Source organism: Lampetra planeri, chromosome 16 (assembly GCF_965212315.1).
Source record: "Lampetra planeri chromosome 16, kcLamPlan1.2.h2, whole genome shotgun sequence".
Lineage (NCBI taxonomy): Eukaryota > Metazoa > Chordata > Hyperoartia > Petromyzontiformes > Petromyzontidae > Lampetra > Lampetra planeri.
In genome coordinates this window covers 10,434,759-10,459,888 of record NC_136122.1, presented here as the reverse complement: position 1 = coordinate 10,459,888, position 25,130 = coordinate 10,434,759, and the positions used below count along the sequence as shown (strand labels likewise).

Genomic DNA, 25,130 nt, shown 5'->3' with positions numbered 1-25,130 from the left:
GGTGCAGAGACTCCCCCAACTCATGTGCGCCTCCATGTGACCAAAATGTCTTCTTGAAGTCGACGCGTGTAGTACTGTAATAATAACGGATTGACTCATCAATTTAAATAGGTTGCCCAGCTCATGATATGTTCACCAACTCTTGTGTGTAACAATATAATATTTATCAAATATGCAAATGATATGCCGTGATATTTAGAATCGATTCTTGAATTGAATTGAGACCTCTAACAATTTATCGAATCGCTAGGGGTGAGCCGTTGAATAGCGAGTTAAGACGTTTTTCTTGCATTAACGTTACACGAATGAGAATGCTTGGCAGCTTATTTGAAAATGTCAACAAATGACAGTTACCCATATTTTCTGTGAATATTTAATTCGTGTATTTCCCCCCCCCCCCTGTTATTTAGTAAATGTTTTGCAAATGGTGCCGAGTGCAAACATTCTCAATAAATCCTCAGTGCAAGTATGTTCTTTAGAAATTGTGCACATATTCTATGAACAAAGAAAAATCGTTAAGCATTTTCCGAGTTGGATTCATGTTTAAAAAAAAAAAATCTCACTGTAAAGCAAAGTGTAAATGCAGTTAGACATGACATTCTTAGGCTTTTTTTGCCTTTCCCCCAAAATGTTATCTAGATTCCACTATCAACGTCAATTACACAATCCATTGGGAACTCGTTCAGGGTAAATGCATCACACCATGTTGGAGATTATCCTCGAACTATTTCTAAAATGCCTTCAAGCGACCTCTATACGAGGGGAAACAATTTTCCCACCTGCACTGCTACAGAGAAATATAAATTGAATGACAGTAAAACCAATATTTTAGTTTTATCTAAGAGCTGGATTATATCCAAATTAATAGCAAAAAACACATTTTAATGATGGATGTTTTTATATACTTACTGGTGACTGAACCAAGACCATGAACTCCCTACACTTGAGAGCCTAGTTTAAGGGCACCATGGTGGCGAAATGTTAACTATCTCGCCTGGTATACTGGAGGTCGTGGGTTCGATCCCGACCCTGGCTGGCCTTTGTATATGTTCTCCCCTTGGTCGGGTGGATTTTTCTCCGGGTCCTTCGGTTTTTTTCACCACATTTAGAAACAGGCGTTTAGAGTATTTGGCTGCGATAAATGTTCACATGGCAAGCCACTTTGTTGACCTATCATTGGTGGCCAGGTTACTTCTGAAAATAGAGCTATATACCTGGTAAAATACTAAAACGCACAGGCCACTGTCTTGATTCTAACCCAGGCTCCCTTCAGTGGCAGCTTCGTCCGACCCCTGAGCCACCAGGAGCCTCTACATTAGGCGTTTATTTCTTCTGAATAGAAATGTGTACGCAGTGTTTTTCTGCCACCTGCTGGTCTCATACAGAATGCAACTGAAGTAGCAAGCTGTTTGGTTGAATGAGTTACTTTTATTGTGCGTGTACTATGGTCCTGCGCACTCGAAAGCTAATTTGGGTACTTTAATTCGAAGGTCATCCAGTTTTAGAACTGCTCGGTTGCACATTCGCATTCCCTATAAACGGTGACTCGCTTAATTATTCACGTTAACGGCAACGGTGGTGGTATTTGATTTTGAAATTCTCTGGGCTTTGCTGTGAAGGAAAGCCCAGAACCAACTCATTCTACGGTTGAATGAGAGGATCAAATAGGCTGAAAACCACGCTTTAGAAACGTATTTACATTTGAATATGTACGTATTTTTACTTTCCCAACAGATGCTGCACAACAAACACGTGATGGTGCGTGTGGGCGGAGGCTGGGAGACCTTTGAGGGCTACCTTCTCAAGCACGACCCCTGCCGAATGCTGCACATATCACGCGTCGACGGCCGCATCTCCGGCCTGCCCGTGCCCGCGTGTGCGCCCTCCTCCCCGGCGACATCCAGCTGCCAGTCCCCCCTGCCGCCTGCCCCTCACTCCCCGGCAAAACCGAACGGCTACCTGATTTCCACCGGCAGCTACAAAAGCCGCAAGCAGGTGGCGAGCTAGGCAGGGCCGTACGGAGCGAGATGTATGTATGTTGAACTCCTTTCGCACCCGTACGTAGCCGGCCGTGCTAATTGGAGGTGCTGGGGAAGGACGACAAACTACAACACAAAGCGGTTCTAAAGCAATTCGTTTTCAATCTAGAAGTGGGATGGTCTGAAAATGTCTCGTCACACATGGTTCGTCCGGATGGGCTGACTGCAGAGTGATGCCCTGGATTTGGTGAACTCCATGGACTGCCAAGACAACTGTGTTACAAATACTGTTTTTTTTTATTGCTGATTGGTTAGAATCGCTGAGAAGATGTTTATGGGCAATTGGTGTGGGGGGGGACGCATGATGTGTTGGCAGTTGGTGCTTATATATTTGAGAAAATCTGCTGTCCAGAGCGGAGCTAATGGGGCATGTTCAGCCATTTGTATTTTGAACTTTTGCGGGCTTCAAGTATTGTAAAAAATATATAGTTCTGAATGGGGTCATTAGGAGAAGCTTGCTTGTATGATATAAACCTTTTTGGACCATTCACTCAAGGCCAGAGCCATCTGAATGCAATCGGTGAAAAGTGAAGCAATGTGTACATGATAGTCTGAATGAATGAATTATACGTAATGTTTCCCTTAGTTTATGTTTCTTATGACCAAACTTGTTTTAGTCTTAGTTGCGATTACTTGCTAGATTTTACGGTTATTCTTGCCAGCAAGAAACAATTGTTAACGTTTTTTTTTCTGTTCATGCCATTAGCTCTCAGTAACGGCATATGAGCAGCCCCATTGCGTACCTGTAGTGATAGTGTATGCATTTCCGTATTGAAAAAACAATGACAGTTCTTTAAATTTATTTCCAGGTTTTTGAAAATTATTTGACTTTCTTTTAATAGCATACAAAATCCACTTGTTTTCCCGTGGGAATAGCTGAAAATTTGTAACTTCAAATTACATGTTCTTGAATGCCTCATTGTTCAGTTGTGTTCATTGTTTGGTGAACACCAGTGCCTACACCTTTATACAGGTTATCCTGACTCACAGTGATTTTATACACACCAATGGAAGTGCAGTACCAAACGGTTTTTTTCAGTTTATTTTTTTCTCCCGTTTATGTATTCTAAGGAGCAATATTTCTCAGTGCACGAATTGATGTGCCTCATTAGATTTTACTTTTTAACTGGTAATTATACGCAATGCTCAAGTGCCTTCTATATAATACATCAGTGCCTTCACGTTGTAAAGCCAGATTATGTTTCAAATGTGTGTTTGGGCATATAGCTGTGTGTCAAGTCGCAAGGTTTACTGTAGCAGTTCACAAAATATTTCTTTAGTTTTGTTTTGTTCAAATCATAAACACTAGCTACAACCCTAGAGCATCTTCAGTTAATTAGAATTCTCTGATCATCTGCATCTGTAACCGCTGTAATGGGGTATTATGCCAAATGAAATATCACGATTTATTGTAATGTACTGGCACCACGCTAAAAATCACAAATTCAAGGATTTTCTTCGAGCGCAGTGTCTTTAAAAAAATATATATCTCTGCAAATGCAGTTGTTTACTCTTCCCTGTGACCAGATCACCCAAAATGTGCCTGATCTCAGAAACGAAGCTGGAGTTGAGTCTACAAGGTTCTTGGATGGGAAACCTCCATGTTAAAAAGCACGTGCCAGGGCTGTGGGATTATGTGGTGGGCAGCAGTGGGCAGGGCAGCATAATCCATTGTTGCACTGAACTTTCTGCGTGCCACGACTTCACATCCCCACACTGACCAGCATGGTGAAGCATGCCGCGACTTCACATCCCCACACTGACCAGCATGGTGAAGCATGCCGCGACTTCACATCCCCACATTGACCAGCATGGTGAAGCATGGTCAAATAACCTCCCAGACCCACATCCAGTAGTGGATCGACAAAAGGGCGATACAATGGACACACTCTTACAGCAACTTAAATTATGACAATACCACGTTCTCCTTTATTACTCATGAAAGTGCAATGCGAATATTATTTCGAAGCAAAACATACTTTCAACGGTGTGAAACACGTAAGGGGCAATGCTTTATTCTCGTAAAAAATATCAACTGATATTTACATTTTGGACCTTTTTTATTATTTGGTTTTGACAAACACTACAGTTTCGATTTAAAGCTTTCATGACTGCAGGGATTCATATTCTTGGTTCTTTCGGTAAATTCACGTAGAAGGGAAATAATAAAAATAACATTCTCATTTTTATTTTATTGCATAAATTTATTATTTTATTATTTCCCTTCTACGTCACTTTACCGAAATAACCAATAATATGAAACACTACAGTATTCTACTTCGCACGGCAGATCCCGGTCGCCTCCCTGCTTGTGTAACCTTTAAAACGCTTTTGGTTGGAGCAGCTCTGAAATATATTGTACGATGCACTTTAGATTTGTAAGACATTTCCACAATACAACTTTGGATTCTCGACCAGCCACTCTGTGCCTCATTTGTCGTGTTCCCAGTGGGTGCAGTGGTTATGTTGATGCTTGCAGTATTTGGCAATACATGTACGACAGTGTTTGCATTTATCGTTTTGTCATGTTCACGGAGTGATCATATAATGTTCCCAATCAAGTAAATGACGCTTGTGCAAGAAGAGCAACTCTTCCACATCATCAAGTCAATGAGAATCATTTGATATGCAGTAATTTCTACAACCCTTTGTTATTTCATTGCTGGATGAAGGCTTGCTTGTACGTTGTCTGTAGCCTTGGCGCTTGTGCAAGCTGGCCTGCCCTGGACGTCCTTTTTGAGGTAGCCGTCCTTGGAAATTTGCAACTCATCAGTTGAGTATTAATACACCAAGAAATTAAATTTACATGTGATTCTGCTCTTTTCAGTGACTGAGATATTCTCACAATGTCCCGTATTTTTGGACCACAGGTGACAACACCTTGTGTGTTGTCTGTGTATTTTTTGGACCATACTTCACCATGCTGGTCAGTGTGGGTTGGTGGCGAAGGGGGGAGGGGGTGGGGAGCCCAAGAGACTGGTTCAGATGTCACGTGCCACTTAATGTTCCCCTTGGCTAGGAATCGAGCTCGGGTCGCCAGGTTCACAGTCCACTGCGCTAACTACCGAGTCGAGATGGCAAGCGTGTGAAGTGTGCCCGTCCTGTCGTCACAAAGCCGCCTTGGCCCAACAGGAGCCGCATTTTTCAATTGTTGGGATTCTCCACATTGCCAGAGTGACTCGAGCCCTCAACCCCCGCTCCGTGCACGGCTTGACCTGTGCTGCTTCGTGAGACGCGTGTGCCCTTTTAGTAACAATATAGGTCGGAGGGGATCTTTATCTTGCGGCGTTCTCATTTTGTGTGGAGGTAAACCCGAGGGTGCTTTGAGCAGAGAGTTAAAAAAAGGGCTTTGGAGGCCATGACCATTAGGTCTCACGGCTCGTGGAGAGGAAAAGAAATCCAGCAATTAGTTTGTTAATTGGCTATGAAGATCATGTCTCGGTAATCGCTTTACAACTTTGGGACTCGATGTATTGCCGTGATGGCGTTTATACAGGGAATCATTGCCGAGTCCCAACGCGTTACTCGTGAAAGGATGATGCGTTAAGGTGCTGACTTGCACATTTGTAATTGTGTTTATGCTATTTTATATAATATCTTGTCGAGACAACAAAAACATAAAATTTACATCCACGGAGGGGATGGAATAATGAGATCAAATTGTGCGGTAGGTGCTTTGTGGAGCATTACACCATGGAATGGTTAGGTGGTGGCAGCTTCAGAAGGCCTTCATCCAGCAGTGGATTGACCATGGCTGATGCCAATGTGACGTTCCTATATGACAATCGGCTGAATGTTTGTAGATTTTATGTAGGTACTAACATTCTGCCAATTGATTTAGTTTAACCGATTATTGAAATATCTAGTCAATCTTCAATGGTTCATTTTAATTGTCCCACGGGGTTGTATCTTTATCTGCCACTAAATATATTTGTGCTAGCATTTGCTACAGCAGCTGTCAAATACATGACATGCACTTGCAAATATCCTGCTGGTCTGGTGTTATAATTTTTTGCAGTGCCTTTATTGGAATAAAATTTACGTTTAAAAATGGTCAAATATTTATATTTTCATGGACAGATGACTGCAGTATGTTGTTTTACAGGTTTGCCTTTTGAGTGAAGCATGATTACGAACACACCCTAACTGCAGGCATAAAAGAACGGTTGGTGACTGCAGAATGCACACCTCTACGGCCAACATAAAACACAACCGAAACTAATAGACAAATGACCGACAGTGAGAGAGGGAAGGAGGGAGGGGGTAACAAGTGCTGGGCTGTTTTGGCGCCAGTCGGCCACCATACTGCTCGCCTCTGGAAGGCATCTCTGAAACATGCCTCTAATGTCGTCCCCGCTGATATGCTGTAGGGGCTGCCCGTCTGCCTGCTCCTCTTGAAGGTACAGTGTGCTCCGAGGAAGCTAGCCGCTGCCCCGTTGACGCCTGTGTCGTCGTTGACGTTTATAAACCTGGTGGGCCATTTCTGTAACATGCTTCTGCCATTGCGCTTATGTTTAAAGGGCGTGTTTGACGGTAAGAGAGGTTTAGGATAGGATGGTTTTTTAGCAGCCTCTGCTGCTGCTGCTGTGCGTCTATTCGTGGCCTGCATTGCTGGCTTTTGTTGGGTGGCTGCAGTGAGAGTGTGATTTATGCAGTTTAAGGCAATTCCCGAGAGGGAATATCCAGTGGTGTGTTTTTTTTAGTGTGTGAGAGAGCGCGGTTGCTAGGGCAGAGGCAGAGACGTACATGGCAGTGCTTGTGCGCAGAGCTAAATGTGCTTGCGTGAATTATCCAACTATATATTTAGTTACTTAGATTGGTAAACACTTGTAGCCATGTGGAAATATGGGCAGAGTGCGTTTTGTTTGTTTAAATGAACAGTTAATCCGTACTGGGATTTTTGTACAACATGCCAACGTGTTTGAACATGAATGCGATTTGGTTGTATACTGTGATCATCCGAATAATTGCTGCCCTATAAACGCATACGCCACATTTAACGGTTAACTTGTTGCTTGTGTGACTGCTTAGTGGCAGGCGAAGGTAGAAGTCTTCCACAATCTCCAATTTGCCCGCAAAATAACTGAAGCGAGTAATATTGTGGCCATTACAGTCCATAATTGGCTTTTTTGTTAACATGTAACCCACCCAAAATTTGATTTACACCAAAGGCCACCGCGTGCTGTTTGCTCGTTTATTAAATTATTCCAATCGATTGGAGTTTGGGGGGGGGGGTACAGACGCACACACATAGGCAGTGTTTACACTTGGGTGTCAGCTCACATAAGACCTAATATGAACTGAACTGCCCCGCTCCTAACAGGGTCTTGTTCACATGACTTGAGGCAAAGCCCCATCTCAAGTCCTGCCTCTTAGACTTCGCTCCTGGTTAAGTCCAGTGAGTGGACTTTCCTCATTTTCATTTCCACCTTTTGTGTACAATCACAATCATTGGAATGTGCCAAATGTAATCAGTTTTCAGGAGCTAAGCATGGTTGAGCCTGGTTAGTACATCGTTTGGATGGAGGGCGTGTCTGAGAATACACGCTGGCGTAGGCTTGGTTCAGAATCAGAATATTTATACTGGGAGGAATCTCCTGGTTCCACCAGCCCACAGGGGATTATTGCGTCCGTCCGTCGTGCATCCAAAAATGGGAGGGGTGGGGCTGGGTGGAGAGGGGAGGGTGGGGAGGGGCTAGGTGGGGAGGGGCTGGGTGGGGATCAGTGGGGAGGGTGGGGCTGGGTGGGGAGGGGCTGATCACCCCGTGGTGCCCTTATAAAACTCAACGTTTAACCTACTCACGCCGGCTTGTGCCCGCCCTCACAGTCGGGCATATTTGCGGAATACACCACGCCGCCGTTGACCCTGGCCATTGACCGAGCAACCCAACGTTCCTAACAGCTCCCTCCGCAGGAATGTGTTTTCTACTGGTAGAATCTGATGAGCTATAAAGCTCTTTCACAGATGTCCAGTAGGGGCAGATCAGAACGTTACAACAACAAAACAACACAATAGGAGTGCAAAGTATAGGAAAGATAAACAAATTACAAAAAAATATATATACAAATAAAACTAAACGATATATTATGAAAGCCCGGTGTTCTGTTTGTCCGTTTGTCTGTCAACTAAATTAGAGCCTTTCAGAAAGCCTGAATCAAAAAGTTAGAGAAAGTGGACCTCCCCCAGATGTTTACAAATATTCCCGCCTTGCCTATCGTGGGGGCGACCCACACGCGTGACGTCACTCTACATAATGCCCACCCCTGTGTGACATCACTCCACTTGGGCTCCACCCCCCCTCATTAATAATCATGAGCGAGTGACGTCACTCCACATGCCGCACCCCTCCCCAAAAACCATGAGGTGGTGACGTCACTCCACATGCTGCACCCCCCTCATTAATAATCATGAGCGAGTGACGTCACTCCACATGCCGCACCCCTCCCCAAAAACCATGAGGGATGACGTCACTCCACATGGGGCAACCCCCCCTCATTAATATTCATGACGTTTCTTTACAGAGTGACGGTAAAAAAATTAATATTCATGCCCGCGTGGAAATTTACACGAACGCACAAGAAGGTCGCGCACTCCACATGCAGCACCCCTCCCCTCATTAATAATTATGAGCGAGTGACGTCACTCCACATGCCGCACCCCTCCACAATAACCATTAGCGGGTGACGTCACTTCACATGCCACACCCCTCCCCTCATTAATAATCATGAGCGGGCGACGTCACGCCACATGCCGCACCCCTCCACAACCATTAGCGGGTGACGTCACTCCACATGCCGCACCCCTCCACAATAACCATTAGCGGGTGACGTCACTCCACATGCCGCACCCCTCCACAACCATTAGCGGGTGACGTCACTCCACATGCAGCACCCCTCCACAATAACCATTAGCGGGTGACGTCACTCCACATGCAGCACCCCTCCACAACCATTAGCGGGTGACGTCACTCCACATGCAGCACCCCTCCACAAGAACCATTAGCGGGTGACGTCACTCCACATGCAGCACCCCTCCACAACCATTAGCGGGTGACGTCACTCCACATGCAGCACCCCTCCACAACCATTAGCGGGTGACGTCACTCCACATGCCGCACCCCTCCACAATAACCATTAGCGGGTGACGTCACTCCACATGCCGCACCCCTCCACAATAACCATTAGCGGGTGACGTCACTCCACATGCCGCACCCCTCCACAATAACCATTAGCGGGTGACGTCACTCCACATGCAGCACCCCTCCACAATAACCATTAGCGGGTGACGTCACTCCACATGCAGCACCCCTCCACAATAACCATTAGCGGGTGACGTCACTCCACATGCCGCACCCCTCCACAACCATTAGCGGGTGACGTCACTCCACATGCCGCACCCCTCCACAATAACCATTAGCGGGTGACGTCACTCCACATGCAGCACCCCTCCACAATAACCATTAGCGGGTGACGTCACTCCACATGCAGCACCCCTCCACAACCATTAGCGGGTGACGTCACTCCACATGCCGCACCCCTCCACAACCATTAGCGGGTGACGTCACTCCACATGCAGCACCCCTCCACAATAACCATTAGCGGGTGACGTCACTCCACATGCAGCACCCCTCCACAACCATTAGCGGGTGACGTCACTCCACATGCCGCACCCCTCCACAATAACCATTAGCGGGTGACGTCACTCCACATGCCGCACCCCTCCACAACCATTAGCGGGTGACGTCACTCCACATGCAGCACCCCTCCACAATAACCATTAGCGGGTGACGTCACTCCACATGCAGCACCCCTCCACAATAACCATTAGCGGGTGACGTCACTCCACATGCAGCACCCCTCCACAATAACCATTAGCGGGTGACGTCACTCCACATGCCGCACCCCTCCACAACCATTAGCGGGTGACGTCACTCCACATGCAGCACCCCTCCACAATAACCATTAGCGGGTGACGTCACTCCACATGCAGCACCCCTCCACAATAACCATTAGCGGGTGACGTCACTCCACATGCAGCACCCCTCCACAATAACCATTAGCGGGTGACGTCACTCCACATGCCGCACCCCTCCACAACCATTAGCGGGTGACGTCACTCCACATGCCGCACCCCTCCACAATAACCATTAGTGGGTGACGTCACTCCACATGCAGCACCCCTCCACAACCATTAGCGGGTGACGTCACTCCACATGCCGCACCCCTCCACAATAACCATTAGCGGGTGACGTCACTCCACATGCAGCACCCCTCCACAATAACCATTAGCGGGTGACGTCACTCCACATGCAGCACCCCTCCACAATAACCATTAGCGGGTGACGTCTCTCCACATGCAGCACCCCTCCACAATAACCATTAGCGGGTGACGTCACTCCACATGCCGCACCCCTCCACAATAACCATTAGCGGGTGACGTCACTCCACATGCAGCACCCCTCCACAATAACCATTAGCGGGTGACGTCACTCCACATGCAGCACCCCTCCACAATAACCATTAGCGGGTGACGTCACTCCACATGCAGCACCCCTCCACAATAACCATTAGCGGGTGACGTCACTCCACATGCCGCACCCCTCCACAACCATTAGCGGGTGACGTCACTCCACATGCAGCACCCCTCCACAATAACCATTAGCGGGTGACGTCACTCCACATGCAGCACCCCTCCACAATAACCATTAGCGGGTGACGTCACTCCACATGCAGCACCCCTCCACAATAACCATTAGCGGGTGACGTCACTCCACATGCAGCACCCCTCCACAATAACCATTAGCGGGTGACGTCTCTCCACATGCAGCACCCCTCCACAATAACCATTAGCGGGTGACGTCACTCCACATGCCGCACCCCTCCACAATAACCATTAGCGGGTGACGTCACTCCACATGCAGCACCCCTCCACAATAACCATTAGCGGGTGACGTCACTCCACATGGAGCAACCCCTCCCCCCTTCATTAATAATCATGAGCTGAACAATTTTTCTATTGAATATTTCAGATTTACTGAAATATACATACACCCGTCCTTGGACGGGCAAAAAAGCTAGTTATATAATTCAATGACCACCATTTGTGATTTCTCAATCGACAACGTTATTTTCGTTGCTGCTTCTGCTATCGTACGCCCATTTTCTTGCTGTGATATCTGCAATAATGTACGTGCTGGAATATGCAGTTTTATCGGTGTTTTTATTATACACGGCGTAAGCATCTCTGCACCTTGCACAGTCGCTTGATGTAGATGGAGCTTTCGGCGCCCTTCTGTGCCCTCTGACATTGCCCCTGGTTTTCCCTTCCCCCCCGCCCTATTACAGACATCTGCTCTGGCTTATTTTGAAAGTCTGCCCCTCTCGTAATGATTGCTCGCTTTATGCTTTCACCTGTTATGAACACCTTCCCGCCGTCTGGCATGTTATGAATGCCTGCTTTGGCGACTGCTTTCCCCTGAAGAAAATGCAGCCATGGAAATGAGAGATCTCATACCCACTGAGCCATTGGTGTTTTTTTCGTATTGTTTTGCTGGTCTGCTTAATGCACCACGGATCTCGCTTATGAAATATTGGCCGGGAAAATGGCTCAACGGAATAATTTGTAGCACAAATAAATTCCACTCAAAAGCAAAAAGGGGCTTATCGGAACCACCAATAGCGGCAAATGCTAACATTGATTGTTAAGCATATAATATTGTAGATGAAACATATGGATGATGGCAAGGTCGACATAGCAGCTGTATATGAACAAAAATATATTAAAGAAAGGTACCGTAGCAGGTTTTACGGAAAATATCGTTTTGGGAACAAAAATTGTGGATGATAGATTTCCAGCAATGGTTCCCATCCTGTGGTCAATGGACCACTGGTGCTCACCACTGGCTATTATTGACTGACTGCCAATTGCTTGCGAGTCCTCATAATGTTGTATAACTTTGTTGGTGCAGAGTCGTCCCACGCAACATTTGTGACGTTTGACAATAATCCACAGGCCCAGAGAGGTTGTGAACCAATGGTCTCTGGAATATAAAAAAATAACAATTAAGTGTGCGCGCGTATATATGCTAAACTTTCCGCAGATTTTGGACACTAGTAGCTGTTGTCATCCCATGCGGTACCGAGCAGATCACGCCAAGCCCCCGTGGCGCTTACGTGCCAGCCTCTTGATGCCGCGTGTGCTTGCGGTTGCGAGGACAGAAGGGCTCCCTCTCGTGGAAGAGGACCCCGACCTGCACGGAGAGCGAGAGAGACGAGCGGTGGAGAGACGGCGGTGACGACTGGGCAAGCGGCCGGGGGCACAGGCGGCGCAGGATCGGGCGGTCATGCCGGAGGGAATGCGAGGGCTCGACGGGCGTGGATCCCCGCGGCTGGTGGCCCCGGGCTCATGCAGGGCCGGGGTGGCACCCGTGGCCCCCGAAGAGGTGGACCCGGCAGGGGGCTCGGTCGCTAGCCGCCCCGTGGAAGCGTGGGGAACCCCGGAGCAAGTGGAGCAGAGCCGTCTGGCAGGAGCGGGAGATGGAGCGTCAAGAGGAGTCGGAGGAGATGAGTTGGATTGGGTGGAGATGGGGACCGGCAGCGGTGACCACCACCAGCACGGCGCACCTGTCCAGGTCAGCGCCCGGGAGTCAAGAGGAGGTTTTGCATCGAGGGGTGGAGTGATGCAAAGTTTCAGCCTCACGTTGCGATGCGCATGAGCGGATCGCGGGAATTTGTGCGGCGAGTGCGTTGTGTGTCGGGGGTTGGCACCCGGTAACAAAAGTGAGTTTGACGTTGCGACAGAATTGAGAGAGAGAAACCCGACTGACCCCTAGAGATATTTTCACCTAAACGACTTTTTTTTTTACTGAACAGGTATAGCTCCCGCCTAGTTATTATTTTTCAGAGTCTACCTGGCCACACGTGGTGGCTCATCGAAGTGGCTGATAACATCGTCAACACACGTGGGAATGTATCGTAAGCAGCCGCAGCCAAATAATCTTAAGACGCACGTTGTTTCGAAACGTGGAGGGGGGAACACGGGAATTCCAAATATACAAAGGCAACAGGCATCGTCAGGGTCCGGGATCGAACCTATGACCTCCTGCGAACTAGGCGAGGGAGAAATACAGGCATAAATGAAGTGTCCATGCTACGCCCAACGCGATGTAAGAGAGCCATGCGAAGCTGCATCGGAAGGCCTTCATCCAGCAGTGGATCACCAAAATACTTGACAATTTTGAACGAAACGAATACATCAAAAACTGTTATAATCTGATAAAGAAATATTTATTGGGGGCACGATAATATCATCTAGTGTTATGGCAGGAATGATTATGATCGAGTATTATATAGGCTTTACAAAGTAAATAAAGTCCAGTCATTATAGAGACGTGATCTGGAGGTCACATTAAATAATATCCGGACGAATCTAAGGATGATGTAAACAATTATTCTCAAATGGGAATCACACCATCGGTCATAGTTTTAAAAACGAATTATCCGTGCCTTGCCTTTCATACCATTATACATAAACGACACTGTTTCAAGCCATTAAATGCAGCCAGTAAAACGTTACTGAATGTATTGATTGGACGTCCAGATGGGAAAAGGTCATTGCTTCTGGTCAATAATTCTATAACACTCCGGAGTGTCTCATGCACGACTGCACGTTGAACTTTTCAGCAGACTGACTCCCACGAGAATGTGTGGCCCTTTTAAAATCCGGGATGACACTGAGAGGGGGAGGGGAAACAGCTTCCTGCGCGTTTTACACAACAACCCAAAAAAAATACAAACTCGGAACATAGTTGGAAACGGCGAACACTTCACACGGGGATGACGAGTGCCTTGATTTCGGCCCAATGTGACCTTGCTTTATGGGGATCGATGTGTTTATCACCGTGAGAGCACGCGTAGACAATGATGTCATGGCGAGCGCACTGGACTTGCAATGCAGAGGTCGATCTCCTGGCGCGGCTGTTGTTGAAACAAGTGGCAAGTTTCTTGAATCCCCAACACCCACCCGCCCGTCCATGACTGTCCGCCCAGCAGTATCTGTGTGCAGAACCCAGTCGGTCGTCAGGTCGCGAGTGGTGGGGTAAAGTGTGGGTGCTTCAATATCTACGGTGAAAACCTGGCCAAGGTGGAAGATGAGGCCACGATATCCTCTCGATGGGGCTCTCTGGCAGTGGTTCTCAGAGTGCGGTTCCTGGTCCCACCGGTAGTCCGCGATGGTCCACCAGGTGGTGCGTGGAGCTGTGATGCAGACGCAGGTTGATCCGGACTGTAGTAACAACGTTTATGCCTTTTGTTTCGGACGTTAATCAATATTTCACTTATGACATTTCATTTCAAAACTAATTTAGGTAAACCCACCCTGATTAAACGACTCTAACCCAAACATCTAAATGCCTCCCCCTAAAAAAAAAAATGTTTTTTTAATGTTCTGCTCATATGAATAATTTTGTGTGACCGGTATTTAGAGAGATCAGTGAATGCGTATTGTCACCAGCGGTGGGGTGGGCTGGGTGTTCCACGGGCCAAACAAGTTTGAGAGAAACGCTGCCCTAGAGGTTTTTGTCGTCGAGGCCCTGTCGTCGGCAACGACGAGAGCAAGCAATTACAAGGGCTGCACTTTCACCGTAGTTTGTTCATTCTAGATTTGAAGCTTTCGTGACTGCAAGGATTCATATTCTTAGGTTTTTTCGGTAAAGTCACGTAGGTAAAACATTTTAATTAATAAAAGTTAAATAAAAATTAAATACAAATTACGACGTTTCATTCCTGGCAGCGATTTCAGCTGCACCACCTCTACATAACAAAAGGCTCAGTCCCATTTACACGCACCTCTACATCAACCGCACGTAGTTTACACAACAAAGGCTCATTCCTAACAGCGAGCTTCAGCCGCACCCAACCTCACAAAAAGAATATTCAGGGCCTACCTTGGCTCCTCCCACCCTCAACCAGTATATATACAAGGACTGTTTTCTTGGAATTTCTCTCATTTGATACAGCTATCGTGCTGTGACGGTTCCACCTGAAGACGGAAGCTTGTGTTGCCTCCAAAACGTCGTGATTTTTATTTTATTTTTTATTTTACTTTTATAAATTTAAATTTTTTACCTACGTGACTTTACCGAAAAAACCTAAGAATATGTAGTTTGTTCACACAAACATAAGCTTCGCCTCTTCCAGGATGTCTGGCCGGCGTGGAAGAGAAGGCCAAATACCCACGACGGCCTCTCCAAGAGCTCCCTATGGAGGAGGCCATTCTGCCAGCAAGCAATTGCAGAGCCGCTGCACCTTTTAAAACACCCTCTGATGAACCTTTTTATTTGCAATGAATGCATCTGGAGGAAGCCGTGAATCCAAAATGCATCGCAATCTTAAATCTTTTCAGGCTTCTTTCATCGCCGTGTAACTCATCGCTTTTGCGATTCAGCGAAAACGTCGCGCTAAAGTGCACACACAGAAGCCATGCAGTTGTTTACTACCGTTTATTGTTAAGTGGTAGCAGTTTATGTTACGCTTGTTTCTGAGCTATTAAATGTGTTTGCCAGCACTGCAATTTTGGCATAATTATCTTTTAAGTCTATAGGTGTTGGGGAATGTTATCTTCATAGCATTGTGATTTGTAACTATGGTCTGTATTAATTCTAAGCATGAAACTCTCCGTGCCTTTATAATGCTCTCCAGGATATATGCGAGTTGGGGATGTCATATCGGCTGTTGACACGATACTCGAAGGGAAGATAGCCCAGTTGTTGCGAACAACGATGCAGTGGTGGCCAAGGGAGGGAATACACCTCAGAGGACATTTACTGTGGAGATGGAAAGATGAATCGGCTCATGTGGAGGATTTTAGACGGCGTATTGCATCGCAAGCCCATGAGAGATAACAGCGGTTTGGCTGGGCCTTTATCCAGCAGTGGATAGATGATAGCTGATGATTCATTCTAAAACAATGTTCAATTTATTTGGATTTAAGTTATGACAAAATTTACATTTTGCATTAGCTTGTCCAACTTCCTATGGGTTATATTGAGCAATGGTTTCCAGCAGAATTTGTATAAGATGAACTCTGGATTGGTTTCGACTTCAAGTCTCATGAGGGGCATCGGACCAGTTCAACAAATACTGCTGGCTCCACCTTGTGTTTATAGGCCAGAGCACTCCACAAAAATCATGGGGCCCATTAATCGCAGCACCTGCAGCATCGCATAAAACTCACCGTGCGCCATTGTGCTGTATTGTAGACGATCATAAATTAATGATATAAATAAATAAATATAGGGGTCTGGCTTCATTAAAATTTACATTTTAATTCGTCAACCTTTGGCCTACAAATGTGTTTTTTCCCATTAATATTTGGATTGTTGGAATTTTCAGGCGAAATGTAAACCTGACTTGGTGCACTTTCAGGGATGCCCTATATCCTTCCACCCAGTCAGCTGGTTTATTTCTTGAAAACAAATTATGCAACAATACTTCGTGTATCATTTCACCAGAGAAAAATAACAGTAAACCCACTAGGCTAAGAAGAAATAAAACACCCAACAAGGGTACATTTCATATTCACTGACCCCTGGGTATGTTTTGTGGGTTATATGGACACACGCTGTCCTATGAGTTTCAAAAATAGCATTCGAAAGCCATTTATGTTCGGTCCCTTCTTTGAGTATTGACTGCCCGTGCAGTTGACCCATCCGTCAAAGTATGACGTTGATTTTGGGACTCGTGTTCCCATAAGATGCTGTCAGTTGATCTCTTCTCAATTATAAAACCGCAACCTTGATTGCAGGCGTAATAATGAACAATCGCCCCCTTGTTCTCGTGAGTAAATCCCACATGCAATAAAATTAGAATTAGCACTTATTAGGTGCCTGTCGCAATGTGTCCACGACTGAATTTAAATTTTTTTTAATGTTATTTTTTTAAAGAATGTCCACGAATTATGCACGAGGGAGCAGCGAAAGTTACTTGAAAATGGCTTTCTGTGGTGATATTTCACAATAAACGACTGGAAAATACTATTTAATGTAATGATAATGCACAGTCCACTCACTGCCAGGTGAAGGCCTTCTCACGCCATATCAGTCATGGCAGATGTACGATCATACTTCACCATACTGGTCAATGTGGGTTATTCATGGGAGGGGAGCAAATCAAGTATTGATTCTGTTCGATTCATACATTTTGTACCACAATAAAAACAAACTATTGATTTATAACTTTAATCTTGACCGTGAAAATGTTACTCTATATACAATAGTTGACGGCGTTAAAATGTATTATGCCATAATATATGCAAATTTTCTAATCAAGCTGGAAAAGCATATACTGTAAGGAATATACCATACGGTTCCCTTGACATACACTGGAAGTACGTACGTATAAAATTGTAAATGTGAATCGTGAAAAAAACGAGCCTTTTCCCACGTGCATATAATGCACTTTTAGAAGTGTGTGCAAAATAATTGCATTTGAAATTCAAATCCAAGAGCGGAGATAATGGCAACAGGGAGCAGAAATTAAATGCACCTCTAAGGTGTAATATTTATGATGTTATTATTAATCAAATTGTGAACTCACCATACCATAAAAGGGGGGCTCTAATAGTTCAGCGCTCACACTGCTGCTCGGCTTTGTTACACCGCAGATGAACGAAGCAGCCCTTTCACAGCCAGGTCCACTGTGTTTTATTTGTCAGTGTTCAGTGGTTGGCTTCCTGTGACCTTGGGGAATCATCCCAGCGAGAGTAGGTAACCTGCGTGACCAGGTTATTTCTTTACGGACGATTGCACTAAGTGGCGTTTACCCTGCGCTGTCACAAAGTTAGTGCAGAAGTGCAGTCGTTGACTCGATTATTTTATTTTATTTATCCCATAAATTGCCATTCAGCAATATGACAATAATGATTTGGCAACCATCACTCGTGTTCCTGGAAATTATTTTCAGTGTAATACAATCCATAATAGAGGGTTTTTTTTGGGTTAGATCACGTAAATAAAAATGTGTCGTTAAACCCGCCACCACCCAACACAGCCAATAAGTAAGGTTTGTCACGTAAACAAAACATGCCGATTCGTAACTATAGTTCAGCACACCGGTGTGTTGGAGAGTAACACCAGTGTGCTGAACTAATAACACATACTGAACTAGAAATGAATTGGCTTATTTTGTTGATTACGTGACAAACAACATTGTCCAGTAGGATATGTTTAAACTTACAAACTGTGAACTGGTTTTGACCTTTAGGGATGCATCAGCAGTCAGGCCTGCTCAACAAATACTGCTGGATGTTATTGACAAGAGCACTCCAGCTAAATAATCGAGGCACTGTTCAAACTTCAAATCAAAAGGTAACGAAGTCTTAACAACGTATTATGCATTGTTTGTGGACAATAAATAGAACTCCATTCAGAAATAAGTTCACGAATATACAGACTTCCATTAATTTAGAGTCACGCATGTTAAACGCTGCAGGGTTTCTAGATGTGACTAGCAAGAGCACTCCGTTCACACAACATTCAATGGAAACATTAATCTAAAAAGCTCATGAATAGTTTTTTGTTTTGGGATTTAATGATCTTGCGGCATTACATCAATTAAATTGGGACAGTTTCCAATTGCTGGTTTTGGTATACAAACTCTAATTGGACCTTTTAAAGACATTTCGTACTGGAGTTTAATATAGATAGTAAGTTCTAGATTTGAAGCTTTCGTGATTGCAAGGATTCATACTCTTAGGTTTTTTTCGGTAAAGTCACGTAGGGAAAATAAATAAATAATGTATTAATATTTTTCTATTATTATATATTTTTTCATTTTTTATTTTTACCTACGTGACTTTACCGAAAAAACCTAAGAGTATAGATAGTAGTGTTGTATCGTGTTTTCACAATTGTGTTTTTGTTATACCCCTAAAAATGCTTTTTATAGCCTCGACTTAACGTGCAAATGAAAAATCTTTACTCTCATTACACCCAGATAAATGCTACTTTGTATAGTGCCCAGAGTTATTTCGTGCTAAATTCAGAAAATTAACTCTAGGCTCATGAAAGCACATTCCTGCTGGTGTGTGAAATTCAATTTGCATCTGCTTGATTGGTTGATTTTCTTCCATTCAATATTTCTTTCTGTTATTTAATTGCTGCATTAAGGTGGACCAGTTGCCTCTTGTTGCAGCCGGTAGCACGGTTGGCTACGTACGTTGCGAAAGAAGTTCAATATACACACAGACATAGGAGAGCTCTTGCTAGGGATCACAGACATTCGAATTGGATTATTTTATAATAATGCAACTTAATGGCTCAAGGGTCAGAGGACTGAGCTGACACCACTGTGAGAGTCTGGGGCTTTGAATTCTGGTTTCAGCTGCCTTTGAATTTACCAAGTGCTCAAAGTTAGTGACGTTTTAGTCTCAATCCAATTCCCAATGAATGCCCACAAAAAACAACTGGAATATATCTCGTTTAAAAAATATATATATTTCAGTAGGAGTCTGATACAGAGCACGAACCGCGACAAATATGGGGAGGACCGGGGGTGGGGGAGTTACAAAAACTCCACGGACATAAGTGCTGAAAGCTGTGGTCCTGAGTTGAGAGAAGGGGGGAGAGATGAGGCTTGCCGTCCCACCAAGTGGGGACCGCGAGCGGTGTATACAAACGTATTGGCGGCACACCGATGCACGATATAAAAAATATGCACAATTTTTCCCAGTAATTATTTCTTTTTCCGCGATTCGCAAACCCGGTCAGAAAAGCTTGCGGGGTGGTGCGGTCAAAATCAGTTCTCGTGACGCCAAAGCAGTCGGAGGGCGAACGCTGCGAGCGTCTGAACACGAAGCTTCACATCTTCTTGGTTCTTTCGGTAAAGTCACGTAGAATTGAAATAATAAAATAAAACATAATAAGATAATTCTCACGACGTTTCGGCCACAACGCAAGCAGCCGTCCTCAGGTGAAGACCAGGTCTGTCAGACGGCTGCTTGCGTTGTGGCCGAAACGTAGTGAGAATTAGCTTATTATGTTTTATTTTATTATTTTATTATTTCCATTCTACGTGACTTTACCGAAAGAACCAAGAAGATGAATCCCTGCAGTCACGAAAGCTTTAAATCGAAACGAAGCTTCACAGTCTGTTGCCGTAGAGCCTGGTGACGATTGGCTGCTCGTTGTTCCAAAGGCAGATTTGACTCATCGAGCCCGAGACTTGGCCGCACGGTTCCTCGATTCGTTGTCGGACTCATTACTTGGCGGACGGTGTCATCGAAAGATTATGGCTCGCGGTGTCGCACGTTCGAATTGGAAGAACAGCTGCTGGATCTCAGGCAACTTCTGATGGAGAGTCTGCAGCTCACTCAAGGCGCAGCAGCGGCATCGTTAGATTGTTTTATTAGGACCGGTGTGTTATGCTGCACCGGTGTACCGCCACTGCGTCCACATGTACTATTACGAGGGGAGAGGAAGGTGAGGGAAGAAAAACTGAAGTAAGGGAGTAGAGGGAGCGGGCGTGGTGGGGAAGAAGGTGGGGGGGGGGGGTAATACGCTTAGTTTTTAACTTTATTTGGCAAAAGTATAGCTTTGGGAATTAAACATTTGGTTTTATTGACATATAAAACAAAAACACTTGCAGGAAAAATGAAGGCATCTATGGACGTGGCTTCAGAAGTTACGATGTGATCTCACCTACTGGGGCCGTTTTCTGACACAGGGTGGTGCCCTGCTCGCTGTGAAACTTCCAAGTGAAAACGTTTCCAACTCATCGCGTGGCACGGATAGCATAATCGGAATACAATTGAGGGGGAAATGAACATTATGGAGTGTTGAAAATCTTTGTGTCGTGTGTGTGTGTGTTCAGGTGTGCAGCCAGAGGGTCACAGTTACATCCACGACTATGTGGAGATATTCTTCATGTCTCTTTTTGTTTTTGTGATGTCTTCAAGTTACCGTTAAGGCTACCGTAACATGCAGTGCAAAGAAAACTTCGTTTGAGTTCAAATAACCGTAGTAAAGTAAGTGTGACACTTTATTATCAATTCACCACTGGAATGTCTCAATAAGTAAGTCATACGGCTTTCATCTTCTTGGTTATTTCGGTAAAGTCACGTAGAATGGAAATAATAAAATAATAAAAATAAAACATAATAAAATAATTCTCCCGATGTTTCGGCCACAACGCACGGATGCTTGCGTTGTGGCCGAAACATCGTGAGAATTATTTTATTATGTTTTATTTTTATTATTTTATTATTTGAGAATTATTTTATTATGTTTTATTTTTATTCTTTTATTATTTCCATTCTACGTGACTTTACCGAAAGAACCAAGAAGATGAATCCCTGCAGTCACGAAAGCTTTAAATCGAAATTTAATGCAAGAATCGTTGTTTTTTTTCCCCCTTCGGTCGTGTCGTGCCTGTGGGAATCCACAACGGTGTTGCCACGGTCTTTCCTATTTCAGTGAATGTGGGGCCCATCACCATTCAGCGAGCACCCGACGGAGGGAGCCCGCAGCCCCCCCAAAAGCACACATCGCGAGCGAGAGAGCCAACGCAAGTTCGCGGGCGGCCCTCGCATTGACACTCCCATTTGTGAAATGTCAAACGCACGACTTGAATGGCAGCCGTTTGAGCCAACGCAACATTTTTCAGCCCAGTGCAGGGCCGTCGGCGTCAGGCTACACGATCTAGCTACTGGTAACCCTATCCCAACCCCCCCCCCCCCCCGACATTCGTAAAATTTGCATGAATACCGTTGGCACGCTGGAATGTAACCGTTCGCACGTCGAGAGGCGGCGCAGTGACGGCTTTACTGACATTGCACACGAACCAACATTTGCGCTCGAGCAGTCTCGCTCACCGGGAGCTTTTTTGTTACTCACGTTACAGACAACGGCGGTGGTTTGGAAATCAAACGCGCCCGCGCATGAAAGGATTAACAGAATCCACACACCGCTCCTGGCACAACTAGATGGCTTTCGTCGTGGATTTTCTTGGAGCTCCACGCTCCTCGGCTTGGGCCGCCTCGTACGGCGACCCTGCTAACGATTTTTCCTACGCTATGGGCATTGTGTGCCCGCTAGCTTTCCGCTTGTCATGCCGTTGTAATCCTCTTAGCTGGCTGTGGATGGTGGATGTGGATCATTTCCATCTGATTTTGTCTCCAACGCAAAAAGGCTGCTATTACCGCGGAGGCGAGCAGCATCTCAATCAGGAGAGAGAGGGAGAGGTTTTATTTACACCGCGGTCTCGGCCTGGTTTTACGACACAAGCTACTTTTTGGAGAGCTTTCAAATCTTGCAATGTTTCTCTTGAATCCTGCGTTCGATTACTAGACGGACACGCTAGTTCGTTCATCATCGTCATCATCATCCTCTGCCATGGTCAATCCACTGCTGGATGAACGCCTTCCCACACCGTACAGGTTGAGAGAGTTGTTTGACCTCCCTTCACCACGCTGGCCAACGTGGGTTTGTGGAGGCAAGCAGCATAGATGAGGGAGCACGGCAGCACGGGCCAATCATGGAGTTCCCCGCGCTGCCCACTGCTACCCGACGTCAGCCCGCACCGTTGAGAGAGAAATGCCTGTTCTTTGTTCTTTCGGTCAAGTCACGTAGAAGGGAAACAATAAAATAATAACAACTGCCAAGTCGCTGTCCGTGGTGCTAACGGTAAGAAAAAACAGCCACTTTTTTCAAATTTTCTTGATGTGATTTTCACACCTGATGATGATTGCTTGTGTTGCAATCGAAACGTCGTGAGAATTTTATTGTTTTCATATTTTTATTATTTTATTGTTTCCCTTTTACGTGACTTTACCGAAAGAACCAAGAATATGAATCCCTGCAGTCACGAAAGCTTTAAATAAAACAAAAGATAAATGCCTGTACGGTGGTTAAAAGTTATCACGCACAATTTAGACTCACTCTAGAATCTGTCTTTATGCAACTGCTTCTCACAGAAGCAAGGAGACATGGTTCCCCTGGGGAAAGTTAGCTTCCATTTTGGTGGCGGCCCTTGCTTACATCCATACACCCGCGCCTGTGTGTTGAGCATGCTGGTTATGTTATTATATATATTAATGCTTTAAAAAAGCTATTGCATTGCCCCACACTATACAGATCTGGGCATTGGTATAGGCGAGCTGCGTAGCCCCACAGCAGCTTATAACACTTTTAATTAAATGTCTATAATAAAAAATGCCCATGCATAATTCAGACTTGCTACAGCGTCCAAATGCAACAGCATCTATCAGAAGCACGAAGACGCGGGCATCCTGGGGGAAGGGCACCTCCATTATATTTGACGCAAGCGCCGGCATTCACAGAAAAAAATTTGAGCATTGATTGCGCTGGTGATTCATTTTCTGTAGCTATAAAGATGCTTTTAGGAAATAAGAAAAAAACCATTGACTTGCCAGTCTTGTCTAAAATCCACAGATCTACTCATTATTATCGGTGAAAAGTGTCGTAAATCCTCGAGTGATTGGTTTATGAATGTTGTAGTTTTGTTGAAAACGTTACAAATAAATGTCCTTGAACGGATTGACAGATGGACAGGCAGACAGACGGACGAGTTTATTACTTCAGCAGCATAGCAATAACGAGCCTGTCGGCTTCCTTAAAATTACTAAATTTTTGGCGTGTTTCTTATTATATCCAAGGCATGAAGCACTTTTTCAATAAAAAGGGTTACAATTTTGGTATAGAGATGATGATATTATTATTATATATGTAGATGCTGTGCTGTTTGCATTAATTTCATTTTATTATCATGCTCAAGTATTTTATGTGAGGTTGGTTTAAAATTCTAATATAGATTGTTGACATTTATTGTTACACGTATCATTTGCAGTCAACTATAAATCCACAGTAGCCTAGCATGGCCATTAACCTTTATTTTACATTATACGCCCAGCGATCTATCTTATTTCCCTTAGTGCACGTGATGAGACTTGTTAAGGGAGCACGTAAAGTTACCATCATCATCGTGGTTATCAGGCATGATCAAGCCACTGTTCGATGGATGAAGGCCTCCCCCAAGCTTTACGTCAAAATGACACTCAATCATATCTTCAGATGAACATTGGGAAAGTTTTTCTACAGCGGCAAATGCCCAGCACAGAATAGAATCTGTTGCAGAGTGTTCCTGCAGACTTTTGTTCATTTATTTTTTGAAAATTGATTAATCAATCTCGAAAAGCAATGTGCCCCTTGCTCCAGAGAATGGCTGCAGAACACATTTTTCGTGGGATTGGCTGCACTTACCCATACACTCCTGCTGTGAGATTGTCCACATGACAGACAAACTGACACTTTTCAAATCTAGGGTCTGGATTTTTTTTGCAAATTAAGTAAACAAAATCCAAACTTAACGTGACGATTTCTTTCTGTGCAGTCCCCGGTCACCGGGCCGAGACCACCAATTTGCTACACTTGAAAACCGATCTTCACCACAGGTGGCTGCCCGAATTGAGATAGCGACGCCGAGATCTCGGCAGTGCCAGCACAACGCCCTGACCCCCGAGCCACCCGACCACTTCTAGAAACATACCGTGGTCGGCTTCCTGACTCCTGTGGGTGAATTCTTCCGACAGGGCCAGGGCCGCTTCGTGCGCCACCTGGCGCTGTTCCGCCACTACTTCCAGCACCCGTGGCTGCGCCTCTTCATCGCCTACCTCGTCACACTCCTCAACTTCCTCATGTTCGCCGAGGACCCCGTGTCGCACAGCCGCACCGAGGCCAACGTGGCGGTGGTGGGGAACTGCTTCTCCCTCGTGGTCAACAAGTACCCGGGCGGCTGGTGGAGCGTGCTCAAGGTGTGCACGTGGCTCTGCGGCATCGCGGGCGGCATGCTCGTGGGAAAATTCATCATCCACCAGGCGCTGTTCGGTAGGTCGTCCGCCCGTCCCGTCGTTTGTGTGGCTTTCGCGAAGGTTTTCCCTGCGGTGATGCCCCAGTGGTGTTTAACGGTTAGCGGGCCGGACTTGCAATGCAGAGGTCGCCGGTTCGATTTGACCTCCGGGTGCGGCAGTTGAAACATCGGTGCAAGGTTCTTGCATTTCTTAAACACGCCCCCCCGCCC

At 45.5% G+C, this 25,130-nt stretch overlaps 2 protein-coding genes across 6 annotated transcripts in view; both read left to right on the top strand.

Annotated features, from left to right (window-relative positions):
• GAS2 (growth arrest specific 2) overlaps positions 1-4,453 on the top strand; it is a 35,396-nt gene extending 30,943 nt beyond the window's left edge. For all 5 annotated transcript variants that reach the window (XM_078601542.1, XM_078601540.1, XM_078601541.1 and 2 more), the window contains one exon: positions 1,735-4,453. In XM_078601542.1, the coding sequence (XP_078457668.1) occupies positions 1,735-2,007 (273 nt within the window). In that variant the 3' untranslated portion in view covers positions 2,008-4,453. The remainder of the gene's footprint in view (positions 1-1,734) is intronic.
• A 1,831-nt stretch (positions 4,454-6,284) lies between these two features.
• The window catches only part of TMEM117 (transmembrane protein 117), a 57,966-nt gene continuing 39,120 nt past the window's right edge, over positions 6,285-25,130 (top strand). The window contains exons 1-3 of the mRNA XM_078601539.1: positions 6,285-6,439; positions 12,258-12,670; positions 24,643-24,937. Of these exons, the coding sequence (XP_078457665.1) occupies positions 12,383-12,670; positions 24,643-24,937 (583 nt within the window). The 5' untranslated portion in view covers positions 6,285-6,439; positions 12,258-12,382. The remainder of the gene's footprint in view (positions 6,440-12,257; positions 12,671-24,642; positions 24,938-25,130) is intronic.